This window comes from Lepidochelys kempii, chromosome 7 (genome assembly GCF_965140285.1).
Source record: "Lepidochelys kempii isolate rLepKem1 chromosome 7, rLepKem1.hap1, whole genome shotgun sequence".
Classification (NCBI taxonomy): domain Eukaryota; kingdom Metazoa; phylum Chordata; order Testudines; family Cheloniidae; genus Lepidochelys; species Lepidochelys kempii.
This window is the reverse complement of record NC_136386.1, coordinates 41838711-41853690: the sequence shown is the minus strand read 5'-3', so window position 1 is coordinate 41853690 and position 14980 is coordinate 41838711. Positions and strand designations below refer to the sequence as shown.

At 36.8% G+C, this 14980-nt stretch overlaps 1 protein-coding gene across 7 annotated transcripts in view; it reads right to left on the bottom strand.

The window, feature by feature from the left end:
- The window catches only part of ATRIP (ATR interacting protein), a 28444-nt gene continuing 13464 nt past the window's right edge, over positions 1–14980 (bottom strand). For 6 of the 7 annotated variants that reach the window (XM_073352374.2, XM_073352375.2, XM_073352376.2 and 3 more), the window contains exons 7-14: positions 14103–14198; positions 13095–13224; positions 9591–10307; positions 7978–8120; positions 4403–4494; positions 3419–3502; positions 2911–3160; positions 1–1769 (exon numbers count right to left, since the gene is read on the bottom strand). In XM_073352374.2, coding sequence (XP_073208475.2) covers positions 1702–1769; positions 2911–3160; positions 3419–3502; positions 4403–4494; positions 7978–8120; positions 9591–10307; positions 13095–13224; positions 14103–14198 — 1580 coding nt within the window. In that variant the 3' untranslated portion in view covers positions 1–1701. The remainder of the gene's footprint in view (positions 1770–2910; positions 3161–3418; positions 3503–4402; positions 4495–7977; positions 8121–9590; positions 10308–13094; positions 13225–14102; positions 14199–14980) is intronic. The other variant, XM_073352373.2, reaches the window with a different exon arrangement.

The following is a 14980-nucleotide window of genomic DNA, read 5'->3' as shown; positions in this document are numbered from 1 at the left end:
TGATATAAAGGCCACCTTCTGTCTGTTAGAGACCAGCCTAGGAACACACTCCCTACCCCACCTCCAGCAAGTTAAATGGCTGGCTGTAATGTACATAGGAAGCAAAGATATTCTTATACCTTTAGCACTTTCCCCAGGCAGGTAAAGGGACCTGGTTTTCCACATAGAGCAGGCTTTCCCCATTTTAATCTGCACAAAAATCTACAGCGTTATGTCTGTTGCTACCTAGAATATTCCCTGAATTTTTGGAATTGAGAAGATGCAGCATTACCAACTTAACACATTACAAACAGAGACATGCCATAGAGTTGTGTTTGACCTTACTTTGTTAGATACACACCTCCACCGATTTAGCTTTGAATACCTTTTCAGTTCTGTGCATTTTAAAAGGATTGGTAATTTAACTGTAATTCTTCAGGGGGAAGAGATGCATTTATTTCATTTTCTAAGCTCCAGGTCTGTAGAATCTCTTATTTAAATTTCTGAAAAACATCTGTAAAACCACCTTATTCCATACAGTTTAAATTAAATCTATTCTAGCTCTAGGAAGATAAACAGAATATAAACCATATCAGAAATCTCATCTTTAAAGCATGTATGGCACAGGTGATGCTACCACAACAGTATAAACCTTTTTCCCCCCTCTCAGTAAAGATGCAGTGGATTTGTACTGATTATAGCCATTCAATGGCTTCAGCACGTATAAAATGTTAAACAAAGTTCCATTGCTCCACTAAGTGTTGCTCCATCATAGGATGAAGACCTAACACACACTTACTGCGGCAGATAGTATCAAATGTTGCAAAAGCAGCAATGCACACACGATGAATCCATTGGAGAAAGTAGGATTTTTCCCAAATCTACTGCCTCATCTTTGCACCCTCAAACAAGATGACATACTGCTGCTGCTGTTTTTTTTTTTTTTTAAACGTTTGAAATTCACTGGTTTCACCTTGCCATGTCTGTGTTCGTAGATTTTGCCTGCTATGAAATTCAGAAACATAGATGACTATTAGTCATAGGTGCAGGGGCACAGTAGGTTTTAATACCCTTTTTTCAAGGCAAAAGTTGTCAACTATGTAAATGCAATACATATATTTTAAAATCAGAGTACTAAAGTCACTACCGTTATAAGAATGAGCAAATTCTTGAAGTCTGTCAAACACAAAATGCAGTCATTTAGACAAAACACTGAATAAAAATAGCATATGAAAAAAACCACACTTTAAAAAAAAAAAAAAAAAGTCTTGCGTGGTAAAGTTACAATGATCTTGAGACTCCGTACATTCAACACCATAAAGACTTAATTACAGTTAATTGGAAAGTGTGACAGTTTGAAGTTTTCACTTCATTCACAGCATGTTTGTGCCAAGTTTAGTTCCATGTCACTTATAAGTTAAGTATTTTCACACTGCAAAAATACGTAATAAAACAAGATTTAAGTTTAATTCTCTTCTTAGTATCAAAAAGATTTTTGATATCAAAATACATTATGCTAAATTTAGCTGGCAATTAAGTAAAATAGTCAAAAAAACTTCAAACTTTTATATTTGAGTCATGCTACACTTAAGTGACAGTAATTAATCTTTAGCACACCATTAATTTAAAAGTTTACCACACACAGATTATATTTCACACATGTATATTGGTAACAAAGCTAAGTAACAAGAATTCAGATGAGGGTGGATTATTGCTGAATTACTAGCTGCAGTCCATTTCTTGATCATCTACTTCTGGCTCAGGAGGATACAACTCATCCAAAGCCAGCTCTGAAACAGAATATTATTTTACAAATGAATGTCAGAACTTAATTTTAAACATCAAATTCCTCAGTTAATGTATTTAAACATAAACATATTAATTTTGGTTAAGAACACAAATGAGCATTATGTATTAAAGGAAACAATAATACTCCGCTCCAGAAGTCCCCTCCCCCCACTCCAGCCCCCCACCAAGAACACCTTTTAAAAGACTGCTATCCTGACAGAGTTCAGAATGATTGATCCAGTGAAGTATTCTGTTAACGTGTGTGTTTGTGTTCGATGAACTTTCACTTACAAAAACATTTTGAAACCCAACCTGAGGCAAGAACTGCTTCAAAAAGCCCCTTAAATTTAGCTGTTTCCAAATATTAGCTACCTGTTGAAAATACTACCTATTTATAGTATGTACAGTATTTTAGGGTTAATTTTCATAGTTTACAAAATAAAACAGTTATACCTTCAAAAAGCCACTACCCTGGCAGCAGAGAAACAACATTGTGTTACATGGAAATGTAGAAAGAACTTCAACATTTCCACTATGTAAGCTCGTGAAAACGAACACTTCTCATTTGGTAAGAATGGATATTAAGGAGCAGGAATATGCAGACAACTGTTCAGCAATGGCAGAGGAGATGATATTGGCTTCAAGAAAGCCTGCATGCTCTGCGGTCCTAAGTGCAAGAAAGCAATCCTGAAGAGAAGAGAGTGAAATTGATGAAGCAGGCACTGAGATCCAGCAGCAGATAATTTCAATATTGTGGCATAACTACTAGTTCAGTGGATTTCTAGATCCTAACATGGGAGGCAACTGATGTCAGCATCAGTTACAAGATGTACATTCAAAATTTAAGTAGAATTCATTATTTGGTGTCTGCTGAGGGACAGATTCATTAAGAACTACATCTATCTTTGAACACAGAGGTTTATGTAAGGCCAGTAAAACATGCTGGAGTCATAGGCAGCATTCTGCAAGAAGGCAAATAATTGGATCTTCTTACTAAACCCTACCCCAAATTCAAGCAGCAATAAAAACCATGAAAAGTTTCTCCTGAGAATGGTAAAATAGTAAGAATGGGTTTTGTGCATTTGATTTAAAAAAAAACAAACAAAAAAAACCAACCACCTTTAGTTTCAGCCAGGACCTTACCTTCAGAGGCCTTCAAATTTGGAGTTTTTTTGAGGATGGCTCTGACACCAGGCATGGCTTCATCATATTGATGGAGAACTTCCAGGCAATGTTCATGAAACAGTTTATCTTTTTGAGATAGACTATGTAAGAGCAAAACAGTGTCCCGTAAAAACTGAATAATTCGTTCTCTATACGCACTCACGTTGCTCTCAGATCTTCTAACCTTCACCCATTGTCTATGCAACATTATAATAAGCGCCTTGACTACCTGCAGAAGAAAGAGTCATATAGGAGATTGTTTTCTAATAGGTAATTTTGTTTTTCTGTTATTTTGTTATGACTTTTACTGGAGTCAGTCATAGCAAGTGTCCAAGTTTCAGGGCACAGTCTAGCAGAGAAATTCAAGCTTCATATTAGAAGGCATCTTTTAAACACTCCTAAATCACAATGTATATTGTTACTATAACAATGTTAAGTGGAACGTGTCTTCTTTAGTATGTTTAATTAAACAGCTCTAGTTACATACCTCGAGGCTGCACTGGCAATCTGTACCAAGTAGTAAAATTGATGGACTGGAGCAGCACACACACTTAGTCAGGAATCTAACAGTCTAATATAAAAACATGCAGATTGCATTACACTGAGAACTAGGATTCTGGAGATTAAGCAAACATGATTATGCTGCAAATAAAGTGGAAATGGCATTTCATTTCTAGTTTCAAGGATTCCTGAGTTTTTTATAACTAACATTGTGTAGATGTTTTGTACAAATCTAACATAACAGTTTTCCAATGCTACTTTACATTTTGATCCTCCTTCTGACTAGCAAGCAAAATCTCTCCAATACTGGAGATAAAGGGTGCCAGTGTTTGTAGGTAGTGGTAAAATAGAATATATTCAATCTTCACAGCGCACAAAACCCAAACCCCAGCTTCCTTGAAAATTAATGTTAAAGTTACATTGACAGCAGCACAATCAAAAAATAAGTAAGGTCATGCTGAAGTTTAAGAACAGACTCAAAGTTGACTGTTTTAGCTCAAATAAATGCCAAGAATTTACAATGCTAAAGGAACAAAGGACAGTAGCCTACATAGCAAGCCATTACTGTATGTCAGTACAGAAGTGCTACAGCAACAAATCGGAGACCAGCTTTTCCATATTAGTACTTCTATTATTATGAACAAGTTTGTTTTTCACTTTTCTGTATGGAGAACTGTTTGTCTGGAACAGACTGGTTCTATTATATATAATCACATAATAAAACTTTCCTACTCATACTAATAGTCCACAAGAACATGGCTGAGAACAGCTGTAAAAATAGTTACAGTTTAATTAAAAATTTCAAATAGCTCTTCCTGAAAACAGAAGTTTCATTTCTTAATACCAGAGCAGATAACTTCAATGTCACAACCAAATCAGCTACAAGGCTGACTCTTGGGCAGTACGGGACACTTTCTCCATTATCAGGAAACAACAAGCAAGCACATGTGAAAAGAAAGTCTTTGTTTACCTCTTGTTCCAGCTGAAGCCAAAGCATTTCAGATGCGGATTTATCTGGTCTTGAAGTAATATACATGTACAGTGCAAGAAGAAGACAGGTTTCTGAAATTATATTTAAACAAATTTAATTAATTCTTCTATTAAGTAGTTTGTTTGTTGATACAAATATCTTTTCTCCTGGTGAGGGAGGATAGCCCAGTGGTTTGGTGCTCATGGGTACTTGTGGGCTGGGATTCATGAGACTTGGGTTCAATTCCTGTGCAACCCTGGACAAATCACTCACTCTCTCTGTGCCTCTGATCATCATCTGTAAAATGGGTTGGGGATAATACTTCCCTACCTCATGTGGGTGCTGCAAGGATAAAGATTGTGAGGCATTCTGACACTATGGTGAAGGGACCATAAATACCTAGATAAATTAAAATGTTGGAATAGGTCCTGGAACTTGGAGCTACGCAAAGGACACTGCTAGCAGTTCATTCTTCATTATGGAAGGTAAGGAGTTGGCCTCTCTCCATCCTTTTATACCCAAGCATAGAGCAAGGAAAATTAAGGCGCAGGCATGGGCCAAAGGTTCCCATCTCTGGCACATGTACATCAAGAGTGGAATTCATACAGGACAGAAAATCTCTAAGAATCACAGTTGCTGTAAAGATAAGTAAGTTCTTCAGGGCTTCTTCATAGTTTGCCGAGGATGAGTTACATAGGCATTTATCTATCAGGACAGATAAAGGAGGGTATAGTGACTGGGATAAGAGTTTGACAGGTTTTTTGTTTTTTTTTTTAGTACCCCCCCCCATAATATAAAACTTCTCATGATGTGTTAACCATTTGCTATCTTAGCTTAACCTATACTTGAAAGATTTGTTTATATATAATAGGAACAGTTAAAATATAAATAAATTATTTGTATTACACAGTTTGCAAACAACATTTCTTTATAAAAATCAAATTTGTTTTAAAATCTTATTCTGCCTTATTCTTTTTAATGTACAGAGAAACTGAAAAAAATATTAGAAGAACAAACAAAACTTCAGAGGAGGGGGAAGAGAAGACAAGGAAAGGAAGTAGGCAGAAAAGAGGTGGAGACGAGGGGGGCACACATTTAATAGGATCACTCAGATAATTCCAGGAAAGCATCCCATATCTGACAATTTTGGGGATGGAGGGGTATTTTTGTTGTGGTATTTCCATCATAGTCAAACTTATGATGTCTTTACGCCAATCTTCAACTGTTGGTTGCTTTTTGGATTTCCATTTTTGCAGCACTAGTCTTTTAAGAATTATTAATGCTCTGCTGAATCAAGTTTTTCATATTTATTCAGCTGCCAATTAATACCCATTAGGTTTCAAATTACATGTTTTGCTTGTAACAATTTTGACAGGAAAAACTTATCTCTAATTAAAATTCTGCCCAAAACATATAAGTGTAGGAACGTTGCCAGAGCATATGAGTTAAATTAACACCTGATGAATCACAGTATCAACAATTGTCTAACTTAATATCACCCATTTTGAACAATCCAGCAGGGATCCACTGCATCTTCCATGATTTTCTGATAGATTAATCTTAACTGGAGGTCTAAGAAGCAGTTCAGAGCATTGGTTAAGCCTGCTTCCATTGGTTAGCAGAGAATAACTGGCCTAGTTCCACCCTCCCCCACCACCCCTCCTTTTTTTTAAAAAAAAGGGAATTGTGTTTAATTTTTCTGGGTAATATTTGAAGAAATGAAAGCAGTTTGGGTGGGCCTTGGGCAGTGCATGCACTGGGGTCAACCTGAAGAAAGATGGCGTGTTTAATCTGGATATATTGTCACTCCGTTTCTAGATTGAACCTTTCTTTTAATATTATAAAAGGCAGGAAGGTATCATTTTACCAATAAATTGGCTGTTGGTCAATCTCCCTTTTCTAAGATGTGGGGTTTTAAGAGCCAGCTTCATTTTGAGTCAAACCAAGGATGTTCATTATTTGTCTGTTGCCTTTTTAGCTAATCCATTACAAATTGCTCACCAAGCCAGCAGTTCCATTAATTCTAGTCCAAAGCTAAACTTAAGGGTGGATAAAAATCTACAATTAAAAAAACTGAAATTGACAATCTGCTAACACTTAAGCTTACTATAATTCTATTACAATAGTTTAAATGAAATATAAATATAATGTTAAGCAGTACATGTTTGCTGCTGAATTTAAAAAAAAAAAGTCAAGCCACTAAACTGGTGAAAGTTACTAGCTAAGCACCTGGAATCAGAGTTTGTTGAAGTGCTAAATCAGCTTTTGACAGAAGTAGCCTCTTCTGCAGGTGCAGAGAGAATATTTTCTTCATTTCAGTTTATTAAACTAGTTCAGTGTAATGACTAGTTCATTCAAAGGTAAGAAATCAACTAGGAGTTGAAAAACAGGAAAGCTTGTTTTCCCTTTTCCAATCCATGAATACAAACTAGGTGTGTGAGGATGAGATCTACTAGTTCTAATATCTTGAAGGACATGGAGACAAGAAACAATCAGTTCAATTCACTAACTACAGATAATAATTCCTTTGTTTAATAAATGAGTTAGTTTTAAATGAAAAACATGCTTTGATAAACATTTTTCTTATGTATCCAGCACATTAACAATCACTTTAATAAAAGAAATTAAAATGTTGTTTGTGCATTTTGAATGGAATTTGAACTTCCATCCAAATAGAGCTTGATCAAAATTGGAAGTAAAGAAGTAGCCATCTTGTAAATAAGAAATATATCATTCACCAATTTTCTAACATAATAAAAGATGGAAAAATTAAGAATCTGAGTAGATTTAAGTTAAGCTACATAATTGCTTAAATAAATGTGTATAGGTATGGAAAAAAGCACCTAATTTACCATACAGGCTACATTTAATTGCAAATCAGTATGTTTTAATGGTTACCAATCAATGAGAATAAACTTTTCTTTGGGAAAAATATATATATCAATGCAAAACACAATTAAAAACAGATTTAAACCAAGGTTTCCGGCTTGGTTTTAATCATGATTAAAATCAGTCATTTAAATCAATCCACTCGATGCAGCTACCTTTACTAAGCATTACATCAGAAATACTACTTCAGTACATTCTGCACTAGACCATATATGTCTGTTGTAGTTTTCAATAGTTAATTTACGTGGCTTTGGGGAACTGCTATTCAGAATCCCACCATCAGGTAGACTCTTAGAAAAAGACCTTCTACTTGACATTTGTGATGTGTCTAGAGTCCCAAAGCCCCAGAGACCAACAATGTCTTTTAAGGTCAGGTACCAATTAGAGGGAAATTGATTTTTACTTCTCAGTAGCACTTTTCCATATTAAACTTTCAAAATCTTGAAAGCAGACCTGGAAAATAGCCAAGAGAATCCACATGGTTATTAAAATTTCAGATTGTTGAAAACTAGCACCAGCTAGCCAGTTCTCATATAATTCTGCATAGTTTGCTTTTCTGAGTTAAGAACTGGTGTAAGACTTATGTAAACACCCATAATTCACACCTATAAAAATATTTTCAACTAAGCTTCATAAATAGGATGTTTAAGAATGATGATAAAGATGATAAGTAATTTCTCTCCTACCTGAATGACAACAAAGTTGAGCAGCTAGCTTCTTGTGATGAATAAGCATGGCCAACAGCCGCACAGTCAGATGGACAGCAGACAAAGGGGTCTCAGGACACACACAGCGAAGCAGCATCTGGCTAGTTAGCAAATGCCAAAAACTTTTAAAAGAAAATCAGAGTTAGGAATTGGAAACACAACGACTTTAGGAAGCAAATCATTTTACTCAGGATTTTAAACGCTAATGTGGACATGAGACTGTAGCCCCCGTGGTGGGCAACCTGCAGTCCACGGGCTGCAGGTTGCCCACCACTGCTCTAACCAGTGTGACAAAGTTCCTGCTCTACCTTGGTGGGTCTTGCGCTTATTGGCAGATTTGCTCGCCTTGGAGCTTCACGGCAGCCCTCAGCTTGGCCGTTTTTCTGAACCCACAGTCCAGGTCGACTCCTCCTGTGTCTGACCAGGAGTTGGGAGGATCCCGGGCCCACCCTCTACTCTGGGTTCCAGCCCAGGGCCCTGTGGAATGCAGCTGTCTAGAGTGCCTCCTGGAACAGCTGTGCGACAGCTACAACTCCCTGGGCTACTTCCCCATGGCCTCCTCCCAACACCTTCTTTATCCTCACCATAGGACCTTCCTCCTGGTGTCTGATAATGCTTGTGCACCTCAGTCCTCCAACAGTCCACGTTCTCACTCTCAGCTCCTCGTGCCTCTTGCTCCCAGCTCCTCACACGCACACCACAAACTCAAGTGAGCTCCTTTTTAAAACCCAGGTGCCCTGATTAACCTGCCTTAATTGATTCTAGCAGCTTCTTGATTGGCTGCAGGTGTTCTAATCAGCCTGTCTTAATTGTCTCCAGAAGGTTCCTGATTGTTCTGGAACCTTCCCTGTTACCTTATCCAGGGAAAAGGGACCTACTTAGCCTGGGGCTAATATATCTTCCTTCTATTACTCTCCGATAGCCATCTGGCCGGACACTGTCACACCAGATAAAACACAGGTCTGTTATGCAGCTATTCCTCAAGTTTAGGAGAAAAGCTATTTGTCAGAAGAAATAAAAACACTCCACATAAATAAACTCACTGAGGTACATTTTCAAAGGGGCCTCTAATCCACCCTCTAAAACTGAACCTGCAGTTATCCGTACAATCACTTGCAGGTCCAAATTATTTTAGAGGTTTACTCATTTATTAAGTGAGATTTTGTTCACAAACCACATAGCAAGATGTCTGCGTTCTGTACATACTTACCAGTGACTCTGATCATATAACGGAACACGTTTAGGGGTATTATGACTATGACAAAGGCTTGAAAAATTCTCACTTGCCAGTGACAGATGGGATAATTTCCCACTGGGGCAACAGCAGCTGTGAAGTGTAAGCTTAGCAGAATCAGTTCAGTTTTACTGCTTGTGGGAACCTATCATGTTCATGAGTAACGGAGGCACTGGTGTATCCTCAGTTGCTATTAGAGGCAGCAGCAGAGAGGAATCTGTGATCCTCTCACGTACATAACACATTTTGCTGAAATCTGTGTGAATCACAGTTTTGCGGAGGAAAATAGGAACTGTTTGGGAATGTAAAACAAAAGGCATGGAATAATTTTCTAAAACATTCTCAAGCTGTCTTTTACCTTATTAGTAACTCAACTGTTGAATTCTCAGCTAGTTTCACCAAAACCTTTAGGCTTTGATTCATGATACTGTCTGTCTGGGAACCTGTTGCTGTAGAAGACAAAGCTAACAGCTGAAGCAGTTTTTTAAACAAAGAATGTTGGGATTGGTCATTATTAGCAGCATCTTGTAGTTCTCCAGTTTGGCCTTGTGGTCTGGAATTTTCTTTTTTATCATCAGATTGATTATTGCACACCATGTTCTTCTCCATCTCAGATACTTTTTTCACTTCAGAAGATAGTAATGTATAAACAACATCCCAGCTGTAATATACCAAGTAATAAAGAACACCTAGAGATGTAATTGTAGTCTCTTGCAGAGTAGATCTAAAATCCTCGGTACTTGATATTATATTTGAGTTAGTTCTAGAAGAACTAACTGATTGATTTTCAGGACTGTTTCTTGACTTTGAAGACAACTGCAGAGCTTGACAGTATGCACTGATATGGTATTCCACTAGAGGTAGAAGATGCACTGCACCTGGGATCTTAAAGCGTTTAAGAAGGAACAGTCCACTCTCACTTTCTGCCAGGTCTCCCTCGGATGATCCTTCATCCATAGCAATCAAGTTCAATGCCATTATTGCAAGTTTTTGAGCTTCTCTTAAAGCAGCAATAGAAGAAGGAGTTCCATCCTGAGAATAAGTTGTCCTGATGCTGGATATTCCTGTAGATCCTCTAGTAAAAAACAAAATGAAATAGTTCAAAACATGCAGTGTACCAAAGGCAGCAAAATGACGATGCATACATATCCTTTGAACCTCTGGCTATTCATGTTCTGTATGTAATATGAAAAATGAATTGTATTAAGATGTCCAATTTCAAAATAAGACAGTTAAGTCACGGTTTTATGCACATGTGGCAGAAAGAATGCTCTACTAGAGCATCCTTCCCTACCATGCAAGCAGCATAACTTCACAGTTGACCTTACCTTTAGTCCTCCCAGTAGAGTTGCTGCTGGAAGGCCATTTTTCAATGTCTCAGTCAGCTACACAGTGAATAAATGCAAGTCTGTTTTATTTAAATTGCAAAACAGAAAATAGAATATATTCTGAAAGACCCCTTACTCCTACACTACTTTAGGCGTACATTTAAAAAAAAAATCTGTTATTACTGTTTTATCATTTGCATCCTTAATCTGTTGACACTGACAATGGGACTTTGAGACATTTCCTCCCCACTGATTGTGTGGGGAATTAGCGTATACATTTTTAATTTTATATATAATTCTCTCTCTATTGTACATTTTTTTAAAAGTAGGGTAAATGTTCATTGGATAAACTATTTAGCAGGATTGCCAATGAAGTTCAGTAAAATTAAATGGCTGCATTGATCATTTATTTCCATTGTCTTTGGCAGAGGAACAATTTACATTTAAACTCTATGCAGGTGTCTCCTGGTTTCAGGAGATATGGTAACATATGTAACCAACTAGTCATTTTCATTATTGCACACACACAGTTTTGCTAACGTGTAAAATACACCTTAGAGAGTCATTTTTGTACTTTTAAATCTACAGTACTTCCTGTCCCAAGTTTGTCCTGATCAGATGATGATGCATACAAGTACTATGATACTGTCAGTCCCTCTCTTCAGAATGATCAGGTGGTGGACAAAGGAATGGATGCTATGAAACCTGAAATTCCATACAAGCATTTACATGGTTTCAGCTGCTAGAATACTTCAATTGTACAAAAACTGAAGAGCCTTAAAAAAAAAAAAACTGCAGTAACGAGTGTAACATGGAAATAATTTCTTAAAAGGAAGAGGAGGAAGTTTGGACTATTATACAAGGAGTAAGAAAGCACTCCTGGAAAAGTCTTATTTATTGTGGAAGTGGTGACCAGTCAGAAAAAGTATCTGGGATATGAGATAACATGGATTTTCCCCAGGTTTTTGGTCATAAGGAACAGCACAAATAGAGCATGGATACTAGGCTTGTGCATGAAGAACCCGAGTCTTCCCTCCAGGTACACATCATAGCATTAATATGACTGGAGTCATGTGGTTTTCATCCATCCGAGCTATAATCCTTAGCAACCTTTTATGAGCTATACATGCTTAATGCCCTTATCTAATTTTACGTACATGCATTCACACACAAACCACCACCAGTTACCGTTTCAATAGAAGTAAATAAATGAGGGAAGCAACAGTTCACATGCTACAGGAGAGCTGGTGAATAATTGAAGATAAGCATCACAATGCAATTGTTTAAGAGGCTCTCGCTGCCTGGAACAAATGAGACATTTACTGACGAGACTATGTTAGCTTTAGTTATAGGGTAAGTCACCAACTGATCAAAGGGTTTCAGTAAGAATCAAAGCCCAAATTGATTTAAAGGAATCCAGCACAATTTCTGCGAAGAAAGATCTTGTAATATGTAGAAGCCATAAGTGAAGGGCTAAACGAACACAAACAATACATATTTTCCAAACAATCTAAGAGGCAGAATGATGTTATTGCAGGAAATCTGATGCAATGGAGAGAAAACCGGTCACAGGAAACATAGCAGGTAAGAATGAACAATGGAGAGGCTGGGGGGGAAGCAACAACAATGGTGGCTCACAGAAATCAGTTGCACAGCCTTTACTTATGTAAATAGTTAGGGCTATGGTATTGAAGACAACGTGGCTTGGAACACAATATTTGGAAAGAGACAAAGCAGTAATACTTATAGAGCAAGTTATCCAAGATGAAGATACTTTAGAAGCTAATCTCAGTACAGGAGAAATTGATTTCTATACAATTAGAAGTCAGAGTGATGAAAAACCAAAAAAGGTGTAAAAAAAATTCAAGATATGACCCCAAAATACAACTGGATCTAAAATTATCAGTCCTTTCATATCCAGAGATACAATACACATCAAAGAATTACTGTAGATCCTTTAAAGTTGAAAATGTATATGTCATTAAGTACTTATATGGCATCTAGTTATAGTATTAACATTTTAGAACTTATATAACTGCTTTGACAGTTGCAGTGCAAAGAAAACTCTTAGATAAATGTCCTCCATTACAAGCAATATTGATTAGAAGCATAATTTGACAAAGACTTTTATGGTCACTCAATTTTATATGTACTGAGAGACCTCTGAATAATTACATCAAAGAAAACATTTGTAAGGTACAAAAACCCCCAAATATCACACAGCAAGATCGAGAGATTGTGAGCAAACAAGTTTGGCAAGACACTGTTAACAAGAGTAACACACAGAATTGTTTACCAGAATAATTAAGCATAGGATAAAATAATTTTGGTACATCAAGTGAAAAGTGATCTACAAAAAGCAGTTAGGCAAACAGAAATGAGCAAAATAATCTTGTAAGCCATGCTACAAGGCCTATGCACTTAGGTTTTTGTCCCACATTCATATTTAAATAAACTTCAAAGGTATTGTAAATGTACTCCCTGTAAAGAGATAAATTATTACCATTACCAGTCTTTAACAGTTAAAAACTTACGTGTTGAAAAAGTTAGGCTGCAAGACAGACCCAGGTAGCACTTCAGAGTTGCTGCTAAGAAGATGACAGAGTCCTAGTAATGACCCAGGGGCAATAGGCTGTTTCATCAGTGCATTTAGTAACACAGAACCTGCAAAGATATATAAATGCCTTAGGATGTTCTTTTCTGTTCATTGAAATGTGAAACTAAAAGGCTCTCACTGAAACAAGGAATCTAAACTCCAACAGACTACACAGTATTTGTGGTACACCTAACAAAAATGTGAATTTAAGATTTATATGGAATATTTTTTTCACTTTAATTATGGAAACAGATCTCCAAACATGAATTACATTTTTATGTCAATAGTCATCACCACAGAAACATATCCATAGATACCCTATCGCATCTCAATTTAGTAAAATGCCTTAGCCAAAGGCCTCGTAACACACCTACTCTATCTAGTTACTTATTTGGCCCCCAGGACAGTATCCAAGAGCCAAACTAGGTGTTAACAGATATAATGCCACCCTGACCTCAGAATAAAATAGTGTACTGGTAGCTTCCTAGTGTTGAAGGCTTGGAGATGCTGCTATCCACTTACTGTATGTACTTATATTAAAAAAACAAAACAAAACAAAAAGAACAAACACCTATTCTTTCCTCTCTTCTATATCTACTTACTGTAAAAGCAATCATTACATCAATTGATTTGGAGTCAAAGAAAGAGGTGGCCAAATAATTACACCACAGAAATTCTTCAACCCGTATCTTTCCACTGATGCCGAAGTGAATATTTTTTTGAGGGAGGTTAGATCAATATAGGATAACAATATCTTCCTACAAGTTCTAGATTACGATCCCAGTCCTAACAACGAAAGCATTATTCCATCACCACCTTCCTGAACAATAATATTGTACTTCATACACTACATAATAATGTTGTTTAATAGAAGCATACCCAGTGTTCCTTAGACAGCTTCTGGCTCTGGTGCCACCTAATTTCTGAATTAAGAAGATAGAGTTACCTTGGGAGTTTTGTCTTTGAACAAAACTGTAAGTCACATTTCTCTCCATCACTTCTTGCGTCACAAGTTCAGTTTCAGGACACGGGGTCTTACTGTCTGAAACAAAAAGGTACAGTCATGCAAGTAGTAAAACCAGCTCCTTATACATTTGTAACTGTATTTAATCAACATGCATATTCAATCAGATAACAGTTGTGATATAGCTAGTAAGTATCTGGAGAAAAAAAGTGTAATTATGAATTACATTACTTTGCCTTAACTCAGTTATTTCAAACAAAGTCTCAAGAGTTAATCCTGATGTGGCAACCATAATTCATCCCTCTGCACTAGACAGTGAGAAAGTCAACAAAAAAAGTGTGCCTTTGCTCTACAGTTTAGTCATAGGCTAGTTCAACATCACCATTCCACAGTGATTTTTTGAAAAAAAAAATTAGTTAGTAGACAGTCAACATTAGTTGTCAAGGAGTGAGGATATAAGTGAACTTAGATTTTCAGAGTGACCATGCAGTCCTCAACAATACTTAACACTTTTATAGTTCTCTCCACTTGTCAAAGTGCTTTACTATGTAATCAGAGATATCCCTGGAACTCCTTGCCCAAAGTTACAATTAAGACCAAAACCTTAGCCAGATTCAAAAAAAGATATTAGCCATTTATATGGATAACAAGAATATTGAGTGTTGTAACAGTAATTGCTAAAGATCCAGTGTTTTGAAATGGATGTGTAAGTATTTATACTTCACAGCTATTGCGAGGTTTCTTGTACTTTTCTTCTAAAGCAGCTGGTATTGCCCATTGTTTGTGACAGGATACTGGACTAGATGGACAACTGCTCTGATTCAGCATAGATGCTCCCATAAAGGTTACCTGATCGTTTG